Raw genomic sequence first — 24928 nt, forward strand, 5'->3', positions numbered from 1 at the left:
GCAAGCACTACTTTCCTCCAACAGCAACCCACAACTACTGCCCACACCTAAAATCAAACTTATATAGACTCAGTAAGACTGAACTTGAACATATAAAATTTCGTTATTTAATTCTTTTCCCCCCCATACTTTACTCCCTACTTTATCCATAGTTATCTTCCATCTGCCTCCACATAAAGAAGAGCAGCACTGCCCTGAAACCAACTGTCATGGCTGCCCAATTACACAGTTAAGGCAATCCTAATATTTCCCACCAACTACTGGAGAAATGAAATGAGAAAAATCTGTCAGCTAACAGTGGCAGCCAGAAGCATTACCTTTTTCCACTAAAATATTGACTCCTTCTAAGGAGTCGTCATTCTATCCTTGGCATGTTCTCACTACTGAATTTATTTATTCATCAGATGTCATTTACATTAAGTTTTTTTGAATTTGTGACACGTGAACAGATCACATAAAAATGTATTTGAATGAGAGTAAGAAGTGTTGCATTACCTTTAAACTGGTATCTAATCCCTTTCAAAAGTACCTGAAGTATTAGCTCACTATCGGAGAGTTCAGTGGAAATATTTTTAACTTCTAGCATTATACCTGCAAAATCAATACTGATCTAGAGCTTCTGAAACATCCAAGCAACAGAAGTCATTTCCCTCCCACCAACAATCTGAAGTATCTACAATTCTCCCCAACAAAAAAAAAAAAAAAAAAAGAGGAATTACCGCACATACAGATCTGCCCAAAACAGCAATTTAATGTTATCATTTAGCTTTCACATTTGCATACAATTAAAAGTAAAAAGACTATGTAATGTTCAAGTAGTTTACTTTTGCTCTTTATACACAACAGTAGCTGCCACTTTGTATATCAGAGCACCATAACTATATTTGGCATACTCTAGGAAAAAAGTAATACATATGCCCGCAGGACTGTGCAGCGTATGTACCTCTTACATATATATGTAGGAGTAAATGACAACAATTTTAACTACACTGAATCCAAGATGTCATTGAAATTAAAGTTCTAACAAAATGTTTAGATGTCCCAGCAGTCAAATAAGTTCTGCCATTCTATTTATCATGTTCAGTTTTGACAGAAACATAGTATTTGTTTCATAACACAAAAGGAATATCTGCAATCCAGCCCTATGCATAATGGTCTGTAAGACTATTTCTTTGCACTTTAAAGATACTATCCCTTGCAGTTCCAATGCAGATTCACTGTTGAAGAGAGATGCCAAAATATATATGCAAATGTGTGTGCACTCCATGTTTTACATTCTCTCAAGTACCTTTTGTTGAATAGTGGAGTGTTTTTGCTCCATATCTCTCTTCTCCTTTGCAGCATCTACAGCCAACTGATCCAGCTGTAAAGAGAAACAGAAAATTGGATCTTTAGACTTCAAGAGAAATTTGGCTCTGTAGATTTCATAACACTGACAAAAAAGAACACATTATGTCTAGACATTGCATGACTTTTGTTTTATTTGCATTCTAAAAATCACTTCTGTGATCACAAAGCTTTTACCTTTAATAACCACTGATGCCTCGTTTAAAGCACTGCACTACCATCCTGAGCTAACCCCTACGGAAGGTGTACATTTCTTGTAAGCCTTAGGAGAAATGTTTCAAAGAAGAGCATGGTGCCAAGCATATGCGCCTGGTATACCGCATTGGTGCTCAGTCTCTGAGGAGAATGACTCATGCTTTAGCTGCTCTTGCTGGCTGACTGGCCTATGCAGCAGCACTGGCACTAGCAGCAAAAACTAGAAAGAGTAGATGCTAGTGATTTTTTTTCCTCCTCAGAGCAGGGAGTTGCCCCAATTAGGCTTAAACATTGATAATTCCCAAGAGCTCACTAGCAGAAGGTGAGCAAAATTCCTTAGAATTTTAGATAGAACCATTCAAAAATATTTCTAGTTTCAGAAACACAATACACTAAGTTTGCAAAGAAAAAAGGAGAGACTGCCACAAATGAGATTTGATTAAATTATACATCCTTAAGAAGTCTGTGACAATAAAATGAACACTATCAAATATTTGCTACAAACATGTCTAAAATAATACCATTTAAATTCTTTTCCTTGTGAGACTGGAGGGCAGAGAGAGAGTAAAAAATTCATGATATCCTGTTAGAGAGTAAATTATTTTGTACAGACTTTGATGTTAAGAATACATCTAAATAAAAAACAGCAAAGCAGAGGAGCAGAAGCTACCTGAAAGGCTAAATAGTTTGGTAGTTATGTGACAAAGTATGCTAGAAAACTGGTGAATTTTTCTCTTATCCAAATTGTAATACACAACTTCTATTAACCCCAGTCATGGCATCTCGCTGAGTAATAACACATGTGCAGCAAAGACGATTACTGACTGAACACAGGGGTAAAGCCCACGGTTTTACACCTGTGGGTCAGACCTTGCTCTGCTCCAGAGCTAGAACCGGGAGGTTATCAACAGTGCATGATTCCAGTTTTCCAGCAGCGTCAGTCATGTGGCAAAGGGCACAGCGTGACTCACAGAATCCCCAATTTACATACATGAAGGAGAGCCTCCACCCACTCTCCTAACCACAAGTGAGAAGCTCTGCCAACTCTGTTCATTTTCCCCAAAGTTATATTTTCCCTGTTTGCAATGATGCCAATGAGAGAAAACAATACACTGTCACGTTGGACAGGCCAATAATTATGCAACTAAGAGATAGTTGGGACATCTGGACCCAATTCCATGCTCTGCTTATTTTGCTAAGTGTCCTCTCCGTTTTGTTCTGGCTCAAACTACTGCATCATCATATTCATGTCTTACAGGTAATTTGTGAAAATGAATATCTGAAAGACCGAAACGTCCAGACATCATACATGCAGAGCTATATGAAGTCAGATAAATAAGACCCTCTAAAACAGAGTTCAGGATGTCATGGTTCAAAGGATGTTTTGCAAGGTGTTCTAGCAATCAAGATTCTCGCTGAACCAACCTCAGATTCAGAAACTGAGACATGGCCTCCAAGAAATTCCCTTCCTCTTACGCCGCTAGATGCAACAGAAGACCATACTTAGATTAGTGCCATCTGCTCTATTTTAACGTAAGTGTTTGAGGATATATTTACCACTAATAGACATAAGTACAATAGTACATATACAAGTACAATAGTGCAACAGACATAAGTATTCTTCAAAAATTAGGTTTATTCTTTCAAAATACTGCATTTAGTGGTAAACAGTTTCTATATACACTTAGCATTCTGTAAGCATTATTCTATATGCAACTAAATTGGACTAAAAAAGTGTCACCTTTTGAATCTTCATTGTGGAATGAAAATTCAAGTATGCTTTGTTCTTAAGTAATAACACATTTCATGTGAAAGCGCAAATCCCAAAATCTCAAGGCAAAAGTAGATTTTACACCATTAAACATTCCCCTGCAGTGAATGATCTGATGCATGAACAATCCTAAACAAACCTGTAATATCCAGAAAGTGCAACTGCTCAAACCTCTTCCATCTTGTGAACTAGACAGTATTTGAAAGTGCAGAATAGTTATATCATTTTAATTTTAATACTTCAGGTGCTATTAAACCTTGTGATTAGTCATATACAAATCAGTTTAGTTGGGAATAAAAATTCATTTGCCAACAGAAAGAAACTGATAGTATTTTCAGAAAGCAACTAATAAAACCCATCTATTTTATTATGTCAGGACATGTCTTTGACTTCTGAAGGTAGAAACTTGAATCAATACAAATTGTAAAACTTAATTTTCACAAGATATTTACAAGTCTACTTCTCCAGTGAAAAATACCCATTATTTAAATTCTAAGGGCAAAACACTGGAAAATAATTCAGCAAGTTGTACAATGTTAGAATCTTCACTCTACATTTGCAATATGTTTTAAACATTCTCAGCTTTGAATTTTCTAAATTTAACTTCTTTGGTTGCTATGATACCAGCACCAAACTGAAAACATTAAACACCCCTTTACAGATCAAGCAAAAGGGTGACCAGCCATTCAAAAATAACCTTGCGTTCCTAACTCAAGTCTCACTGAAATGGAAACATTAAAGCCTAGCTGGCACCATACAACACTACTAGTTACATAGTTTTAGTCTATTCCCACTACCTCTTCTATATAGAAAGTAAAGAACGCATATCAACAAAACACTACAATTCAACAATTACAACTTAAAATAGAAAGATGTAGGAAAAAAATAAAAGGAACAACATAAACTAAGGAAAGACTCATGTGTACCTGAATCTAAGCACTAGTACTACACTAAACTCTGGGAGCTGTAGGTGCACAGGTACTTCTCCTCTTGATAAGAACTGCAGCTCACACACACATGCACACACACACTTCCTCGACTTGTGTCTCCACAAGAATTTATGAAGGCACACTGAACCAGACTAGGGAACTAACCTAGCAAAAAAAAAAAAAAAAAAAATCCACAAAGTCAGATGTCTAAATAGGTATTTTCTACAGTTCCCAGTCTATTTCACTGCACAGCCACACAAACAGGTTGAGGAGCACAGGTGACAACAGCAGCAGGAATGAGTAGCCAGGAGCAAGAACTGTTTAAAACCAACCCCAAATAAACAATGTAATTTCACAGATGTTGAGATGCATCTCTGAGATGAATACAAATACATGTTTGCTGTCACCTATTTGCTTCTGTATACAGATAGATATTTAGTGTTTTTTTTTTTTTTTTTTTTTTTTTTTTTTTTTTTTTAAGTGGTGGCTTTGTTTAGAAACTTAGGTTGGGAAGAATAAAGGGTTTTGTATCAGTGTGTAACTGTTCCAAATCCTTGGCTAGAGGCATAAAAATTCTATAGAAGTGTTTCTGGCCCCATTCAACTTGTGGAAAACAAGCCAGGTTACACTGTCTTTTTTTCCTGAATCACAGAATATTCAGTTGCATGCCATAATGCTCTTAATTCATTTTGTAAAACTATTTTCCATTTTTCCTAAGTGCAGTTGGCTGTGGTCAGTCTAACCTTTTCATAAGCCTCACAGAATTGTAGCTTTTGGATCCTCTGTGTTCTTAGGCTTGAAAAGGAAAACTGAATAAGAAGGATTCAATATAAAAGATTAATTTTGTAATACTTATAACTTCACTTTTATTGTCTCACTTTCATTTGCTAACACTAATTTTAGCTCTGGCAGACTGTGTAATTTATATAGCATCAACATTTTTATAAGAAATGGCAACTTTTAATTTCCAAGTCTTAAATCAAAATGTCTAAAATGTATTTTTATGTTTTGCCTCTATCTTTGTCATACAGTTCCATCTTTTGTCAAGTAAGTCTACAGTGTACCTGATATGTACACACACACCAAACTCTTGCATTCTAATATATATTTTTGAGTTTATAAAATAACTTTTGTTACCTGTGCACCAAGATCTTTCATGTAGGGCCCAAGCTCACTGAAGAGATCATAGCCTTGATGGAAAAAAGTCAGATGAGCATACATAAATGATAACATCTAGAAGGAAAGAAAAAAAACAGTATTCATATAAAAGTTTAACTATTTCAGATATCACATAAGTTTCTCTCTTAACTACTTCACCTGCACAAGCTTTAAAAAAGTACAAGGTAAGATTTCTACTTTGTTTTTCCATGCAATTTTATATCAATTCCTTGCACAGCTTCCAGTGGCATAAGTATTCAAATTCAAGGTAGGAAAAAAGCAGAGTCAAAAATCTCAATTAGTTAATAGGATTAACCCTATCAATTGAAATACAAGATAACATGAGTTACAAGCCATTTTATTCACGTAATAAAATTTTATTAACTCCCGTTTAACTCAAACATGTAAAAATCGAGAAAGGGTATACAATTTGTTTATTAACGATCCAAAATCACGACTTCTATGAACACAGCCAAGACATAAGAATTAACAGTCTTAAAACAAGTTGAGATGATACAGTGCAAAGGTGAACAGCTGTGAATCTGTGATCCAGAGTTTTCACTATTTAAAGGAATTGAGGAAATTATGGAAGCAGAACTAGCCCTTTTAAAGAAAGGCATCATTCAATTGGGCAGTCTAAATCAACTTTTTACAGAGATGATACAAAGGAACTATACAGAGGACTATGACTAGAAGAAAACGAGCATGCAGCTATAGTTGTATATTAATTTAGTACATACAGCTAAAAGCATAGTACATGACTCTAAGCTATTTATATAAAATAAGAACATCAGTTTTGAAGAAAGGGCTGAATCCATCTTAGAAATAGATTAAGTGCTCATTGTTTATATATGAATATAGCAGTTCCAAAGAAAAGACTGTTTGGTGAACAAACTCTTCAATTTTAATCACAAAGCACATACCAAAGAGACAACAGCAGTAAAAGTCTTAGCAAAGCAGTCACATTTGAACCAAAAGGATTGCCAAAAATGGTTTGGTATATATTGTAAATGCCAAGGTGACCAGCAGCAAGGTGCCAGCTGTACTGGCAATGTTATAATGGAGAACAGGACAAATCCATTTTGCATACACTGCTTTGCAGTCACATTTTAAAATTTTGTTTCAGATTTAATAAAATACTGTCTATATAGAAATTAAAATATATCTTACCGACTTTAAGATCTCTGATCTCCTTTTAGACTGAAGAACGTTGATCTAGAAAAAAAGAAAAAAAGCAACTTATTTTATTCATTTAGCAAATTTTCCCTCACAGAAATGAACTGCAGATTACTTCCAAATAAGCACATCACAGCTTAAAATATCAGAAGAATGTACATCAGTATCTTGACATCAAAAATCATTTTTACAATGGTAAAAAAAATGCATGCTAAATTTATCAGGGTGTGATTCATTTCAGAGAAAAAGCTTGCAAAGGTTTAATTTCACAATGACAGTCACAAAGTTCTATCATAAAGGGAAAACAATTAAGATGTGTGTCAGTCAGAAGTAACATAATACACCTAAGATACCAAATTTGCTTGTTTGCCATCTTCAAGAGACCAAATTAAATGCTTATTTCAAATATCTTTTTGACCATGTGAGCCAACACAGCCTCCCAGCTTCTCCTTAAAGGAGCTGCAATCAGCACCCTACCTCCTCCCCCTAGGAAAGAGGATACAACTGTTATATATGGGTCCTCCTAAGGAGTTCCAGAACTGGAATTCAGATCCAGACATAAAATGAACAAGATCACAGTATTTTCAGTATATATTTCACATATACTTGCTCTTTTAAGCTAGCTGAACTCACTGACCCTAGAACTTGAAACCTTTCACATGAAATAGAGAAAGGAACACACCAGATTTTTCACATTCACCTAACCCTTCTATCCTATCTTCACTATCATCCTCCTATCTCTAATCTGTAATTTAAAGCTATCATCCAGAACTAAAGCTTTTACTTAAAAGCCCCATTTAACAGAAATGCCCATAATTGCAGAATTTAATACTTCTGTATGTCTGTTTAAAGATTCCAGTAAATTAAAAACTTACCAACACTATAATCAAAACCAGATTGTACTTCTCTATCTAAATAGACAGTGTTTTGGAAAACCTTCTGTAACAAAAATAATCTTTATACATACATATATATATATATATATATATATATATACACACACACACACAGACACACACACCCCAAACAACTTGTGAGGAAAAAAAATAAAGGGAAAGCAAAAGTATTGAAATACAGATTAAAGCCAATATAGCTACCAAGAGACTGTAGTTGTGAAGTCACTTTTACTTAGGTAACTCCCTTCTTCTGGAAAACCCTCCTATAGCTTCATTTTTCACGAGTTAAGCAGCATGGAAACTTTTTCTTTCTTGTCATTAATGTATCTTTATTACAGGAATTGTTAACATTTTAAAATATACAAATCCCTGACAGCAAGCGAGCTGCAGTTCAGTAAGCACACAACAAGCTGGCCTGCAGCAGCCACTTCCAGCCTTTCCTGCCCGCTCCGAGAGAGGCCTCTCTTCCCATCCTTCTCCAAGAAGGGCTCCACGACCCCGCTCGGCTCGGCTCTCCCAGCGCTGCGGGGACCAACGAGCAGCAGCTGCCTGCCGCCGCCGCGGGCCAGCCCCGGGGAGCAGCGCAGCGCCGGCCTCGCTGCAGGAGCCGAGCCCCAACGACGGGGGCACGAAGAGCAGAACCGTTCCCTCGCGGGGTAGCAGTAGCCAAGCGCGTGCCGCGAGCTCAGGTGAGAGGCGCTAACTTCAGATTTCCAAGAATCTGTCTCCAGTGCACCACTCTACCCGCTCGGTTTCAAAATTTAACTACGAGCAGAGGATTTGGAGGAACAGAAATGGTGCTCTAGGTCAAATCCAGCCTCTTCTTACCGCTCTCATCCAACCCACACCACGCCTTTCAGCCGCTGGCGCACTGTGACTAGCTCCCCATAAGCGCACTAACAAACGTCACATGCTGCAAGAGCCTGCTCCCCCGAAACTGCGGCTGGGACGCGAGCACGACAGCATTGGGTTGTGTGGCACCACTCACGGAAACAGTGTTAATACAAGTAACTAAGCGGTGCTTAAATCAATGACTTTAAACAGAAATAAGTTTCACGCTTAGTGCTTACAAGACAAAATTCCGTGCTGACCACTGACCACACCACCTGTGTGCACGCCGTGGCTGACCAGAGCTACGACAGCTCCAGTACAAGTTTTGCAAACTTCATTTTAGTTTGCAAATGATGCATGCAAGTTAAAGAACAGTTAGGTTAACCAAGCCTCGCATAACCTCCTGGACGGCCACAGTCAAGGTAAGAATTTCTCATATAAAAGTGATAACTTTAAAGGGATGTTCTGTGTTTGGATGAACATATGAGAACCCTAGATATGTTAAACAGTAGGAGGGGCAGGAACTGCCTGAGTTGCAGGTAACTAGAGCAAGACAGGATTATGCAACTACGAAACACAAAGAATTAGAGTCAACAGAAAATTTATTTCACAGATTTCAAAACAGTAGGACACAAAACACCTCTCAACACCCTATAACAGTTCTGCATTACAAAGCAAAACCGTAACGATGTGCCATGTGAGAGTTCAATGACAGTGCCAAACTGCCAGCTTCCTCGACAAGTAGGATATTTGTTAAACAAAACGCAAATCAGAAAACTGAAATCGTAGTAGCGGTTAGCCTCCTAGATCCCAGTATTCAGGTTGTTTGTAATTAGGAGGCTAGGTTAGAGTTTATTTCAAATACATAATGAATTACAGCACAGCCAACCCAAAATAAATTGAAGAATTTTGAAGAAACAGTATTAGTAGTATTTAAATTGAAAATTAATCTGTGTTACTGGACAAACAGCACAGAATACCATAGCATTAAGCAGTAAAGATGCATCAAGTAAAGTAATTGCTCAGATTTCATTAAAAACAACACACTACCTGCAGACTTAAGCTATTTCTTACACACTGGTAATTTCCCAGCTTCTGAGAAGTGAGAACTTCTTACAGTAAGAACTTCTGACAGACTTATCTCTAATTACATGTAACAGATGGTTTTGAAAGATAACTTTTATCGCTGCTCTTACCTGAAGAACATAATCCAGAGCTATGTGCCGAAAACATTTCCGTGTTGCAGTCAAAATATTGGTCGCCTCTTCTACCTCGTGCTGCTTATTTCTTTGTACTTGGGCGTTTTTTACTAGAGCATTCTCTTTTTCTTCACTAACTTTCTCAAACTGTTTCTTCGCATCTTTAAATTTCCTAATATCCCTAAAGACAATAAAAATGGATGATAAATGAATTTCCAAGTGTAGGAGAAAAAGCTGTATTGAATAGAACACTTCTGAATGTTATAGCTAGTTTCATTATTTGCTCTTTAACAAATATTCAGATTAGATGCAAATCACAAGTAGTAGGATGGAAGCCTCACTTTCTCATTCTGAAGAAAGGTAAAACTGATATTTAGAAAAGTATCTCTCATGATACCAAGAAAAACTTTAGTAAGCACTTTGATTTCATGTTATTTTTGTTCAAGTGAAAAAAATGTCATAATCATTGATCAGTGATACATATCATTTCAATTTTAGCCTATCTTCAGCTGGATCTAAAGCCTCCCTGATACAAGGTGATTTTTGACAAGGCTTTAACACACCTTTCAATTTATGGCTGGTCATTCTCAAAAACGTTTCACCAACCCACTCAGAAATTGGATTTTTTTTAATCCAATTTTATCAGTAATTTTCCAACAATTCATCATAAGTGAAAAATAACTTACTCTTTAACAAAACTCTGAAGTTGTGCTTTAATTGATCTTTGGGTTTGGTCAAATAGCATCTGAAAGAAAAGCATTAATATGTAGTTCAGGAACTTGGTGTTATTCACAGCTTTCCATTTTCAACATATGCATAGATACTAATTAGGAGCCACTAAATGCTTTACATCTTTCTAAACCTTTCCCTCACCTCTCCGAAAGCTCTTGACCTCACACAGTAGTTTCTGAATTTATTCTGCGTGCCAGATTGAATACTTTTTTCACATTATGTATCACTTCTGGCTTGAAGAAGACATCTTGCATGGAAAAAAAAAAAAATCTCTGCCAGAAATCCACTGTGCAACAAAATAAAAAAACAAAACAGAACTAAGAGAAGCCTTGAACTAAAACCAGGCAGGCAATCTTGCTCCGTGGTTCACATAGATATGTATACAAGAAAGTACAAAGTAGAAAAATGAAGAAAGCATGATATAAGTTATTTTACTTGATCCTATACCAAAAATAGGTTACCTGAGCTTCCCTGAGATAGAACAGCACTTTCCACAACAGTGTATTTTGAGGAATAGGGTAACACTCTTCTAGCACCACTAAGTCACTAGAGAAAGTCCTTCACAGAACACCTTTGAAAAAGATAAGTTTGCACCAGTGTGAACAAACTGATGTTGTTTTAAATCTATTTCGAGCAACACACTGTTGGCACAGCATGGGCTGCATACTGCCATATATGCTCAAGACTCAACACATCAAAGTCACAAAAATGTAGACTGCACCCTCCTTCAAAGTTATTCTGAACTGAGTGATGTTGAAGAGTTGTGTTCTAGCCTGTTCTACTGACCCCTGGAATTAAGTTCAAGAGCATTGCAAATTATTTTGCACAGCTTCACTAATAGAACCTAACTTCAACTTGTATTATACCTCAATTACAGGTCTCATTTTCCAAACATGACTAGCTGTCTCCGTTTAGGTGATATGTTGAACTACATGCTTGATGGTATGATCTGGATATATGCCAATTAAGGTTTAAACAAATATCAGGAAACTAATTTAAATACTTAATTTATTTTTTGATTCATAGGTCAAAATCATAGCAATCTGAGGTACAGTTCTTGTAAACATACATATGCTTATTACATAGGATTAGAAGAGAACTATTACTAAGCCAATGTTTCTTTAATATTAAAATATGCAATTCTTTTAAGTGCATCATTTTGTAGCAGACTAGAGTACAGTAAAAACTATGTACAACTTATATGGGAAGACAAAAAATACAGAAATCAACCCAAATCAAATACCTCACCCTGGCCTTCTTAAAAACCATAGTTATAAGGAAAGACTTTCACAGCTTAACCAACTAATTAAAGAAAATGAAACTATAGAAAGAATATGCCCATAATTTCCTACAAAAAGCTATGGGCTGAAATTAATGAAGTGCATATTAATACATGAACAACTAATACCACCTCCTCTACTTAAATTCATAAGAAAACAACCTACTGTGTCAAACTGCTATAAAGAATGGTTGCTTCTTTTTGTAAGATTTAAAGTGTTCTAAGCTATGCTTCTTTCTACTTTTTCTTACAAGATACGGTGAAGGAGGCAAGAAAGGGCAATAATCATCCATATAACAATTTTCCTCAAGCTTTGCTAAGTTTCCAAGGCCAAAGCATACCTGACTGTTAAACAACTTCCATTTTCTCCCGTATCCCCAGAAATTTTAACTGGGAAATGAAACTGCACATTCCTTAAGCTTTACATCTCAGAGGGAAGAGGTGAAATAATTTAAAGTAGTAGTAGCTGGCCCAATGGAACAGAATCTCCTGTAAAATGCAAAGATCCACATGGTAAATAATCTTATGGAGAAAGTCAGTTGACAACTGTTTCCACTCTGACAACACACCTTTTTTAGACAGGTAACTGTTCCCTGCCTCAGCACCCCTAGTCAAGAATGTGCAAGCAAATTAAAAAAAAACACAGTGCCAAGTACTGACAGCAAAACCCTTACCACCTTAGCATTTCTCTTTTCTAGAGACACCGAAGAGAGGAAAGCATGGCAGTTTAAGTCCCCAGTTAACAGTGGAACTCTCTCTCCATCCAGTCTCCATCTTTGGAGGCTTTTAAGACCAAAGCAGATAAAGGCCTGAGCAACCAGCTCCGACTGCAGAGCTGACCTTGTTTATGTCAGGCCAGACATAAGCAGACATGTCCTGAGGCCCCTTCCAACCTGAATTATCCTGTATTTAACAGTAACACATGGAAGATCCCTAAGATGCTGTTTGCGTTCCCACTTTAGAAAACCAGAAAAAACAGATTTATCTAGAATAGATAAGAGAATACTTGACAAGGTGGAAATCACGCTGAGACTACTCCCACTGCTGACATTTAAGCTTGCCAGTGCCTGAGGAGCACACCAATTGAGATCCAAAACAAAAAGAGTATAACCAGATGGAAACTCTACAGATTCATGGACACCCAGAAATATAAGCCTTGCAATTCTATTCAGAGCAAAGAGGGGAAAAAAACCTACTAGGCAGAAAAATATCTAGATACATTTTTCTTAAATGAACAAAAGAACTGTCCAGACCACGATCTGACTAAATTTACAACCTTCCCAGCACATTACCTTTAAAACCCTTCAAGGTTTTAAGGTGAGAAATTAAAGGTGAGAAAGGCATTATTTGCTATAAGCTGTAAAAGCTACTCCATCATTGCTGAGCTGGTAGAGACATTCATGCGGTTTTTGCAGTCTAGTCTCATTTGAAGAAAAATTGACAATCCAGATCTCAAAGGAGGTGCCATCTCCTACCCCTTCCCTCCTTCACCTGGACTATGCCTGCCTTCTTCTGTTTTGCCATCTAGCTTCTCCCTATTGGCTCACTAGCCAACTTGGTCAACAACAGAGCTAAGATGGAGCTACTAGACCCTGCTGGACTAAGCATACGGACAGAAAGCAACACTAGGTCCACAGCATAAGCCTGTGACACCTATGCATTAGAGCCCCACACCATGCCTTGCTTCTCATAATGTCTGTGACTTTCAGCCAAGGCCACCATTCTACTCAATAAGCTTGAGTGTTGTAAGGATGTTGAGAAAAAAAAAACACAAAAATAAAACCCCCAAAACGCAAGTAGACAGAACTCAAGAGACCAATCCTTTCTCTTTCAGTCTGCAAATAAATCTTCTCATACGCCTTACTGTTTGCTTTCTGCCTTTAAGCTGCATCAGTTGACTGTGCCACATTCACTTAGGGAGAAATAACCCCAGGCACCGGTACAAACTGGGGGCTGACCTTCTGGAAAGCAGCTCTGCAGAGAAGGACCTGGGAGTGCTGCTGGATGACAAGTTGACTATGAGCCAGCGATGTGCCCTGTGGCCAGGAAGGCCAATGGTATCCTGGAGTGCATTAGGAAGTGATCCTGCCCCTCTACTCAGCCCTGGGGAGGCCTCATCTCGAGTACTGTGTCCAGTTCTGGGCTCCCCAGCACAAGACAGACATGGAGCTACTGGAGAGAGTCCAGCGTAGGGCTGTGAAGATGATCAGAGAGCTGGAGCACCTGCCCTATGAGGAATGGCTGCAAGAGCTGGGCCTCTTTAGCCTGGGGAAGAGAAGACTAGGGGGTAGGGGGGGGATCTTATCAATGTGTACAAGTACCTGAAGGGAGGGTGTCAAGGGGACAGGGACAAATTTTTCAGTTGTCCCATGTGACAGGACAAGAGGCAATGGGCAGAAATTGAAGCACAGGCAGTTCCACCTGAACATGAGGGGGAATTTCTTCACTGTGAGAGTGACAGGGCACTGGCACAGGTTGCCCAGAGAGGTTGTGGAGTCTCCTTCTCTAGAGATATTCAAGGCCTGCCTGGATGCAATCCTATCTAACCTGCTCTAGGCGACCCTGCTTGAGCAGGAGTTTTGGACTAGATGATCTCCAGAGGTCCCTTCCAACCTTACCCATTCTGTGATTCTGTGACTCAGAGTGTGCCCTTTAGAATAACATCAACATGAAAAACTTTTGTATTATTCTATTATCAAACATAACTTGTGAATTGACATAAGCTAAGAGTTCTGTCTTAAATAAAAAATTACTTACATTGTGATAATTGATCATTTCCTGTAAGGTATCAGAAAACTTTGTCAAGCTACTCTGCAAAGAAAGGAAGACAAAGTTGTTTTAAGTTAAACTTTAAAGTACAGAGCACAAAAGCAGAGGTGCTTCAGAGCTTTACAGCTTTTCAGTAAAGAACTTGGAATTCATTATCAGCACCATTATTAAATCTAGATCTAAATTAAATCCATTATACTAGAAGGAGAACATCAACTAGTATCACTATATCTACCTAGTATCAAGTTATTACTAAAATAAAAACTATCAGAAATAGGTTTTTGCTACCTTGGCTATATATAAAGAACCCAATTGAATTAGGGAAAATTCAGCCCCAGTTCACTAAATTATTAGATTTCATATGACTTAAAAACACTAACTTACAGTATTAAATATTAATAAATATTAGTGTAACTCCAGTTACTGTGATAATTCCTGCCTCACAGCTGAAATGCTTACTAACATCAAATCTCTACAATGCCTCAATTAAAAATGTTTATGAAATATAACATTATGAAATAACAATCCCTAATATATTTTGATAATGACTTATCTGACATTTAAGTGCAACAAAAACCTGCTTTGAATTAAATAACTTTCTATCTAGTTACAAATTAAATTTGGCTAATATTTATAAAGGAATTTGTCACAGCACTATGTTTTTAGCAAGTACATTTCCAAACAATGACCATTTCCATTACATACAAACACCACACTGAGTTTCAGAGATCCATTTTTCAACTGGTTTGTGAAGATGTATAAAAGCAAAAGATGTTCTATTACACAACATGCATTAAACATGCCTGGCATACACAATTATAACATATCTGCCTATTTATTCAACACAATTTCATATAGCCCAAAATGCTCACTGTTAAGATGTATACCAAAGAAAACAGAACAAGAATGAACAACAGTACAAATATCTTTGACTACTTCTCTTGGAGAGTGCTACATCTCACCCTTTTTATTCATGTTTTTCTCTCTTTTCACTCTTCAAGAACATACCTCGACCAACACATCTTTACTTGAATATTGTGCAAGGTCTCGAATTCCATTCATGAACTGCTTGTTGGCTGTACAGAATGCTTTCCCAGTATCAATCATTGCAATACAAAGTTTCACCAGCTTAAAAAAAAAGGAAAAAAAATCACAATTAAAGGTTTTATGTCATTTTACTCATCATATAAACATGAAACATACTGAGCTTAGCTAAGACTTAGGAAACAAGAGATTTCAAGTTACGTTCTGGCCAATAAACGGAACTTCACAGTCTATGAAGAGCTTTCTACTGCACGGTAGTGCAATATATCATCAATACTACATTAAGAATTAACTATTTCTTTTTATAAAAGCATATTGATCTTCTATTGTTAGCTGAGATCTTGCACACATTGCAAAAGGCACAAGGCTAGACAAGAGTAAAAGATCTTTCATCATCAAGTGAAACGTAGCTAGTTAGGACCCAACCAAATTAGCAATAGTTTGTATTCTTCCTAGCCAAAAGAGAAAAAACAATTGCTTCATCTTGCGATAGTCATAGTAAAAGCACAGGAAAGCCAGAGGCTATCTGCACAATGCACACCTGAAAAAAAGTTCATACCCCAGAAGGGCCAGTAAATCATATTCTCACTCAGGCAGACTCTAGGCCTTTCTCTGATGAGGTTCCATCCCTACCACTCCCTGCTTAAGGCAACACTTTCACTACCATAGTGCTGGATAGCCTGGTATGGAGGCCTTCAGTATCTTCTGATGGATCTTCTCTACTTTGCACTCTATTTATACACAGAGTTGTTAATGAAAGAGAGACTAGTCTGATGACTAAGATGCTCAAGCGAGCATCTCCCTGACTGAGCCTTTATCAGCGAAGGATTTTTCATGAACACATTAGATAAACGTTGGTCAAGAATGATGTAGCAGTACCTGAAACTGTTGGAAAAAGGAAACCAGCTGACTGGTCTTCCTCTATTATCTTCCCCAAATTTTTTTAGGACTACTCATATTTATGGTTCATGATCCTGATCCCAGTGTCCCTTCTTCCAGGGTGAAAAAGATGTATTCAATTTAGCCCCAAAATCGCATACACTTTTGGGATGATTAAAAAAACAGATTAAGTTTTTTATGAATCACCTAAGAAAAAATTTTGCCACCCAAGTTTAGACAAATTACTCTCCGGCCATAGTGACTTCTGCTCACACACAAGCAGCTTGGCTTTAGACACCAGTGTTATACTACATCATTTGTAGTCCACATTTCAAACAAATTGTTTAAATTGGTATCTTGTTTACTTGCTCTCTTGCCAGGAGGTTTTTTTGATTTTAAAAAAGTACTAGGATAAAAATAGTAATAGGACAATTAAAGATTTTATATGGTATCCTAGGCTGTACTTGGTACTGGATTCTTACAACAGGCGGGGGGAAGCAGGGTGGGCAAGGCCCTTAGGAAGCCTGAGTATTCTTTTGCCCAAAAATGATTTTTAGACTGGTGAGGAAAAACAAATTTAAGACAGATATGTAGATCGTTGAAGCACTCACACTGCTTCACCTACCAAAACAGACTCATTAAATTGACAGGAAACACATTGTTACCACAAGATGCATCGAAATTCTTACTAAATTTCAAAATGAAATACCTTTAATGCATTTTGACAAAGCAGTTACACTACAAATCCTGAAAATACTGTTACAAGAAATAACGGGAAAACAAACCTTTTACACTTAAAACTACACTTTATATTGCAATTCTGTTTTACTCTTCAAGAGCTTTCTGCAGCCACCTCTCAGCTGCAGGAACAAAGGCTAAAATTCAAACTACAGCTAAGGAGGTCAGCTGATGACATATGCCTACAACATTAAAACACAGGCAAAAAAAAAAAAATCTAACCTTAGAAAATTTCCATAAAATGCAGGGATAGGAAAGCAGACTTTTATGCAGCATGCATTTCTCATAAACCATAACCTCTCAGGGCAGCAATAGTCAGCCCCCAGCTTTTAACTTGCATGCAAGCTTGATTAGCTCACATGTGGCTCCCATTGCGGGACCGCGTCACACGGCTGCCAAGGGGCCATGCGGGCAGGGCAGATTGCACAAGGCAAACCCTCAGCTGGGGGAGAAAGAGAGCTCATGCTGGCTGCCGCTGCTGTTACTCAAGCTCGTCTCCAGAGCCCAGTTGCGTGCTCAGGCCAAATCCATCCTGTTTGCAACAGCAGAACACTTGAGCAGCCGCTGCCATTTCCCATCTGTGAACTTAAATTAAACAAAGCTAAACAATATCTTTTTCTAGTTTTCAGAACAGACATCGTTGCATTAAGAAGCTTACCTTGTCAAGTTTCAGTTCCAATTCTGTCACATCTCCTTCTACTTCTTCTAAAGCAGCTCTGTATTGTTAAAAAATAAAAGTTTTCCTGTAAGTTTTTATACAAAATACTCTCGAACTTGGGGCTGAGAGGGAGAAGATCACATTTAATCCATTTATTGCCATCTCAGTTTCAGTTAATTTCAACTATAAAACAACACAGATTTTAAAGGACCAGGAAGACTGCCTGCTAGACATCTGACTGTCAAAACAAAAACCAACCAATCCTACAAGCTCGGTGCATTAAATAGCCTAGTAATAATGACTTCAGAAGAACTTTTATTATACCTTAATGTGCTCCACATTAGCTATATGATAATAAAGGAAGCATATTTCAATAACCTATATTTTTGAAGGTGTTAATATCAAAAGGAAAGACAAATTGTGTCCGAGTGAAATTTTACAATTCTTTCAGTGACACTCAGCTCAAACTATCCTCTCCTCTCTCTCTGCAATCCTACAGTTATTAAATAACAAACTTGTAATAAGCATTTGCTATGATTCAACTGACTTAGCAATAGAGCTGAGCACACAGGAGAAGCTGAGAAAGGAAGACACTTTACAACATTCATGAACATGATTTGTTCAGGCTACTGCCTTGAGGACTTGAATGTACTAATTTCTGAAAATGAATGCTGCATTACAAAAAAAAAAAAAAAAAAAAAAAGAAAAAAGAAAGAAAGAAAAAGAAAAAAGAAAAGAAAAAGGTCTATTTCACCAAGATGTGATCTGACATTATGAAAAGGTCAGTAGGAACAGTGGTTTTTCCCATCCTTTGCTCCCACCACCAGGGCAGCTCATCTTTTCAGCTATTCCAGCATAACTGTTCAAGGAGCCATAATGCTCACCAGAAGTGTTCTGCTTCAAATCTGCAGTGCTTTATGGAAAACTGGACCAGATACTTTACATTTCAGTCTCACAAAAGTCTCCTCCTTCCCCCCCCCCCAAAAGTACAAACAAACAAAAGAAGAAAAAACAAAAAAAGAGAGAGAGAGAGAAGTTGGACAGGGAACTAATTTGGGAATTTCTTAAGCCAGCTTTACCACTAAGATGAGAGCACAAGGAACCACAGCCTTACTGTCTCCTGCTAATTCTTTTCTAGTTCACATGAGTTCAAGCCAAGAACAAAAAAAAAAAAAAAAAAAAAAAAGCCCAGATCAAGCCCCAAACTCAAAAGCAATTTTTGAAGAACAGTTCTGCAATATGGGGCCAACTGCCTGCAGTTCTCAAACATTCAGGATGAAAAATTCCAGCTTTTTGCAGATTTGTCTAATACATAGCTACACTCTGGTTTATATACTTAAAGGCATTCCCACACAGTTATATTCTAGCCTTTAGATATAAACACATTCCCGTACAGTTGCATTTTGACTTCTGTATGTTCTCTAGTATCGGACCACAAACTATTTCAGGCAAAGTTAATTCCTCTTTTCCATTTTGTCTGCAAGTGATTAATTTGCACTTAAATCTCTCAAATTAAAACTTGTTTCCAAGAGTACTACAGAGGAAAAAAAAAGCATACACAAAAGGGGGAAAGAATAAATATCTCAATATTTAGACTGCTATTTTGTATTAGTTTGTTTATAAACACAATGCAGCTGATTTTTATTTGTTCCTTTGGCATCAACATGAAAAGCATGACTTAAGTAGTTTGTTTAAAGAATTGCACCAATATCTGATAAATACTTTTAAAAACATTTTGTTAACTAGCAAAGAGTTCTAGCTTCACTGAGTTTTATGAACTTAAAAAAAAATCTAAACCAGATACAGGATGGAGAAGAGAGATAAAGACAGCAGAGCAACCAGGCAGAGTGAAGACAATATGCTTCCTCAATAACTAAAGTTGTAAGGCAGGGGGAAAGCAGCAGAAAATACGCTAAACAAACTAAAATGAGAATGGAGGATTGAACAGATGAGGGATAGATCAAGCAAGAAGCACAGAGCAAAGCCGAGAAGGACATTGTGGAAGAAAGAAAACTGGATTAAGCAACCCCTGCCCCACCCCCAGCCTGGCTCAGAGCAGAAGACCTTGGCGCAAGCAGGTCTCAGCTCCAGCTGCCGCCTTGGTTCTGCATCCCAGGACGATCACGGTGGCCCTGACGGAGGGAAGGCGCAACTGGGCCCCGCAGTGGGCTACAGGCAAAGGGCTCCTAGGTTCCAAATCAAACCCCATTTCAACTCCCTATTTCCTTCTGTAGGACAGGCTGCTCTCACTGTTCTCATCACTTAAAGACTACTAGACGAGTTATTTTCACATGCATGTGTTCACAGTAATAGACCCACACTGGCTTATTTGCCTAAGAGCAATGGACAGGATGCCCTGGCAGGACCAGAATACAGACAGAGAAAGCTAGCAATGTAGTAACACAGAAGTATCCATCTACTCAGAAATTGTTTTCTTACTATGTCAGGCAACATACTAAGGACACTTGATCTAAGTTGTGTTGTATTAATGCTATTCTTGTTTTTCCTTAACTTAATAGCCTTTTGAAGTCATTAAATATAAAGGTGCATTTTTCTCTAAAACATCTGTGTCAGAGATTACTTGAAGTTCACAGAAAATTATCATGATTCTGAGTAAATCCTGTGTCCTCAGCCAAGACAAAAAACTCCAATATAAACACAGGAAGTAGTCATAAAACACTAAGAACCAAGTGCCAGATCTGACATGTACCAAGAATGTTGCTCCTTAGTGAACTGCGAGCTGGAAATAGGCTTTGTGTCAGGGCAATCTTAGCCAAAAGCTTTGACATTAGGAATAAGGATCAGCCCTTCAAATCCGTCTCAGTATGAGAATCAAAGTCAAACATCTGGGACTTCCTAAGCTGTTCAAATCCTAGATGGCAAAGCATAAAACCAGAACAGCTGCTTAAGGGTGGAGGACAGCTTTCACAAATGAGTGGTCTCCCACGTTCTTCATGCTCTGTAACGAGGACTCTCAGGAATGTGTTCATCTCCTCTGCTTCTCCTCTCCTCTGTTCTCCTAAAGCACAGCTCACATTGCTAGAATACAGCTTCCCATGCAGCCACAGCTATGGTGAAGGGAGAATATAGGAGAGGATGGAAGAAAACTGAAGATCTGACTTAGTAACCTTTTTTCCTCCCCTCCTCTTCTCCACCTTCTCTTCCCCCCTGCCCCACATGAAGGGAATGTGACCACTTACCTAACTCAGTATATAAAAAGAGAAAGCTGAGCTTTTTGGCCTGCATCATGACTCTCCTTCCTAAATAATGAGTAAAAGACCTGCTTCCAGGTTAAAGTATTAGGGGACTCCATGAATCCCCAAACCACCCCTCTGCCCCCCCAAAAAAAATCACAATTAAGCTCTGTTGTTTAATCTGTCACACCTGCTTACTCTTACAAAGTAAGAGTCAGCAATGGTCACTGCTTTTAAGGACAGCTATCCTTTAATTGATAGCCAACTGGCCACTGACTCCTCATCCTCATACAGTCTTTCACTCATTCATCTCACCCATCTGTTCTATCTTGAAGTTTTAATCTGCATTCCGAACAATAAGAAGCCTGGAATTATCTGTCACTATAAACAAGATGCTGAACACACACAATGGATTGGAGCAATCAAAGGTGTGATGGATAATTAATGCTTAATTCCTGTTAGTCCTAGAATGAATATATTTCAGTATTAAATATAGATATATAAATAAATCTCAGAGAAAATTAAATACACCAATAAAAAAAAGCAATGGGAAATATTTTAATTAAGAAAAGTTTAAAATCTAAATCTCAAGATCCACTTCCTGAATATACTTCCACCAGAGTACAAACAAGTACGTAAAATCAAATGCTACTGAAACTAGTATTTCTGAATAACTTCATATTTTTTTTTGAGTTTGTAAAACGGAATTAAGAGATTCTCATCATCAAAATTCCAAACTGTAGTACTGCTAAAATGATGCCTTCAAATACTGGAAAGCGAAATCTCCCACCTGCACATATTTAGTACAGAATAGACTCTAAATGCATGACTTGGACTTTGCCACAAGCCCACATGTCCTTTCAATATCCATACACTACAGCTCAATAGCACAAAATTGGCATCTAAGAGTAGCCACAAATTATCAATAGCTAATTCAAAGTATTTTTAAGTACACATAATCAAGCATCACTATTTTCATATTTTCTTTCATTTACGGCAGTAAAATCACATGAGACTGGCTGTACGTCAGAGGAGTAAACGAAGGAGCATTAGCATGCCCCACTGCCGAGAAAGAACAATTCAGCTCTGGAGAGAGAACATTTACCAAGAATCAACAAACAAATTGTACCGAGATTAACTCCCTTTTTGTCCTCTTCATCTGTATTTCATTTTAATCTACAAGCACCTTCGGAAAATTGAAAGGCACACAGAAACAGATTTATATGGCTCGCTCATTACAAAGGCTAAAACTGGAGAAAGCTGGTTCATAACTGGCTAAAGCAACTGATCATTTCAACTTTCATTTTAAATCCAAACCAAATACATATACTACTAGGGATCAGCAGCAAGCAATCTGCAGATATCCCACAATAATGTCACAGTTCTAGATGTAGGTAAAAGTCAAGTTACACCAAAATTACCGAGTATTATCAAATTACCATGTTATAGCCTAGCTTTATATGATACTAGATTATGTTTCAGCCAGTGCTACTCAGATCTTCAGTGCCCTGGGAGATTCAGACAAAAATGCCAGTGAGATATTATGACTCTTATTCCTTCCCATTTTCAGACTGAAAATAAAAACAGCAGTGGAGTTACTTATGACCACTCTTCCCAGTGATCACATCCAGCATTCTTATTGATAGAGGAAAAAGTAAATCAGTAAGTTTCTCATAATGATAAGAGACAATTCAAGCTAAACAAATTCATAACATCATTTATAAGATTATAAAAAAAAATCCTGAATGTGAAAAACTAGAACGAAGATTAGATTCAGAAGGCAAGACAAGGCTACGCACTTGACAATTTACAGGAGTGCTGCCTCCTCTGCAGCAGGTGCCAGCAGGTAAAAGGCAGCAGAAACAGCAGTCACAGTGCGCAGAGAATAGCTTACAAGCTGCAAAGGCAAATTCAATCCCAGATATATTGTGCACAGTATTACACTTGCTCACATAACCTGCCTGCTGTACAGCAGGTGCACTTTGGAATGACACCCCAGAGAGGAAGCAGTTGCTTCCAGACTGTTTTAGAAATAGCCATGCAATTGCTACACACTGATTGCTGAGGGTAAAATTGGGAGGAAGGAGGAAAGGAGAGAAGGAAAATACTACTACCAAGGCCGTTGTACAGAGAAATCCAGCGCTGACAGCAAAGACCTCTAAAGGCAAATGTATTGCGAAGGTCAACAGAAAAAGACCAAACAGCTATCCTGTACCAAGCAAACAATTAGTTCAACAGGAGACATATTTCAAACTCCTTAAAGCCCTGAAAAGCAACATATGTTCTGTTTATGAGAAGCAGCAGCACAACACAGCTCAGGCAAAAAACACCAGAAAGGGAACCATTTAATGATACTGTTCCATTCAAAACAGGTCATAACTGCTTCTTAACCAATACCTGAGGCGGCAATCAGGATCGTTACAACAGCCCTCTTCACAATTCTTTCAAAGTCTAGGTAAGAAGGATAAACTAGGTTTTACATCTGCCTCTGGCCTCACGTTGTTCTGGAACAAAACCTTTCTCATCACTGTCATCATGCTTGTCATCTGTCCTCACCTAATAGGTCTCCTGCTTTGGACGAGAGGTAGGAATGTTACATGTGCCTGACTTGTGTATCACAGCCCCCAGATATGATGCCAGCCTATTACATTGCCTGGCAGCACTGGAGGCATACAGCATACTACCTCGGTCTTTGTCAATATAAATAAAAATTCACAGCGTACTTTGGAACGGAAGGGATCTCTGGGGCTGTAACAACTCCCTGCTCAGATTGGGGCTTAGCTCAGAGCTTTGTCACATCCAGCTCTGAAACCGCCAGGGATGGAGATGATAACCTTTCTGGATAATCCAGTCCAGTTCTTAACTCTCAGTACTCACAGTCTCCCTTGCTGCAAAACTTTCACTCACCTCCTCTCTCCTTTTGCCATGCACAAAAAGTTTGGCTCAGTCTTCTCTGTAACTTCCAACTAGATAGTTGGAGACAGCAGTTAGATTCTCCATCAGCCCTTCTCTGCCTGAATCCACAACCCTCATTCTCTCCTCAAGCATCCTGAGGAGATTCACCCATTCCAGCTGCCTTCCACTGCACCCTTCATGTTGGCAATGTCTTTCTTGTACTGGCAAGGCCCAGAACCAGTCAAACTGTCCCAGCCTTAGTCTACAAGTAGAGAGGAGGAATCTTTCCTGGCTGTGCTCTTGCTAACACAGCCAGATACACAGTTAGCTTTCATTGCCACATGGGCACTCTGTTGACTGATGGTCCACTTGCTGCTCACCAGGACCAAGGCTCTTCTCAACAGCCAGCCTGCCCCCCAGGCAGCCATCCCAAGCCTGTGCAGCCATGGGGGCTGTTTCAAGTCTTCACATTTGTCTTGTATGAACTTCATGTGATTCCTGTCAGCCCGTTCCTGTATCCTCCAGCTTGTTAAGGTCCCTTCAAATGGTAATCCTATCCTTTAGCATATCAACGGCTCCCTCCAACTGCTGCCTACTTCATTTGATTTCTTCCATCTATTGCAGTTAGATATAAAAAGCTATCTAGAAGAATCTTAACAAGGGATACATTTGAGATGTGTAACACTACTGAACAACCACAAATAAAAAAAAAAAACCCACGACATACGGTGCAACAAAGGAGTCATACATTGGGCAATGCGACCCAACAACCCTGGATAACTGCAAGGACACATACAGGAGCAGCTTTGTAACTTATCTGAGATGAACCACAACTATTAATGTGGTCTGAGGAAAGAGCACTGCTGCAGTCTGTCACGGAGCCCGTTGAAGTGCTCCAGTTTGGCACTGCAGAGATCTTTCCTTGTTGGCCCTGAGCCCCTCCATGCTGAGGAACAGATGATGAATGCTCCCTGACACGCAGAGTTGAAGTTCCTCAGACATGCTAGTACTCCTTGCATTCCTAATTCTGTGTTCATTACCACAAAACATTTTGGGAAGCTTTTTCAAGCAACTGATGACCTAAACAGTAGGACTTTGTATTAGAAGTGTGACTCCCTCCAAGCCCTGTCCCCAGATATCCTAGGAATTTTCTGTGCACTAGATTGAAATATGGAAATATAATTCCTAACAGTTCTCTGGAAGCAAGACTACTGAAGTAAAGATCATCATTTTAAAGC

At 38.3% G+C, this 24928-nt stretch overlaps 1 protein-coding gene across 6 annotated transcripts in view; it reads right to left on the reverse strand.

Moving 5' to 3' along the window:
• Positions 1 to 24928, reverse strand: part of ACAP2 (ArfGAP with coiled-coil, ankyrin repeat and PH domains 2) — a 69237-nt gene that overhangs the window by 33371 nt on the left and 10938 nt on the right. For 3 of the 6 annotated variants that reach the window (XM_062582403.1, XM_062582402.1, XM_062582404.1), the window contains exons 2-9: positions 17602 to 17659; positions 15291 to 15410; positions 14271 to 14324; positions 10189 to 10247; positions 9500 to 9683; positions 6571 to 6615; positions 5380 to 5475; positions 1289 to 1363 (exon numbers count right to left, since the gene is read on the reverse strand). In XM_062582403.1, the coding sequence (XP_062438387.1) occupies positions 1289 to 1363; positions 5380 to 5475; positions 6571 to 6615; positions 9500 to 9683; positions 10189 to 10247; positions 14271 to 14324; positions 15291 to 15410; positions 17602 to 17659 (691 nt within the window). Of the gene's footprint in view, positions 1 to 1288; positions 1364 to 5379; positions 5476 to 6570; positions 6616 to 9499; positions 9684 to 10188; positions 10248 to 14270; positions 14325 to 15290; positions 15411 to 17601; positions 17660 to 24928 lie in introns of those variants that run through there. The other 3 variants (XM_062582405.1, XM_062582406.1, XM_062582408.1) reach the window with 3 other exon arrangements.

This window comes from Rhea pennata, chromosome 9 (assembly GCF_028389875.1).
Source record: "Rhea pennata isolate bPtePen1 chromosome 9, bPtePen1.pri, whole genome shotgun sequence".
NCBI classification, from domain to species: domain Eukaryota; kingdom Metazoa; phylum Chordata; class Aves; order Rheiformes; family Rheidae; genus Rhea; species Rhea pennata.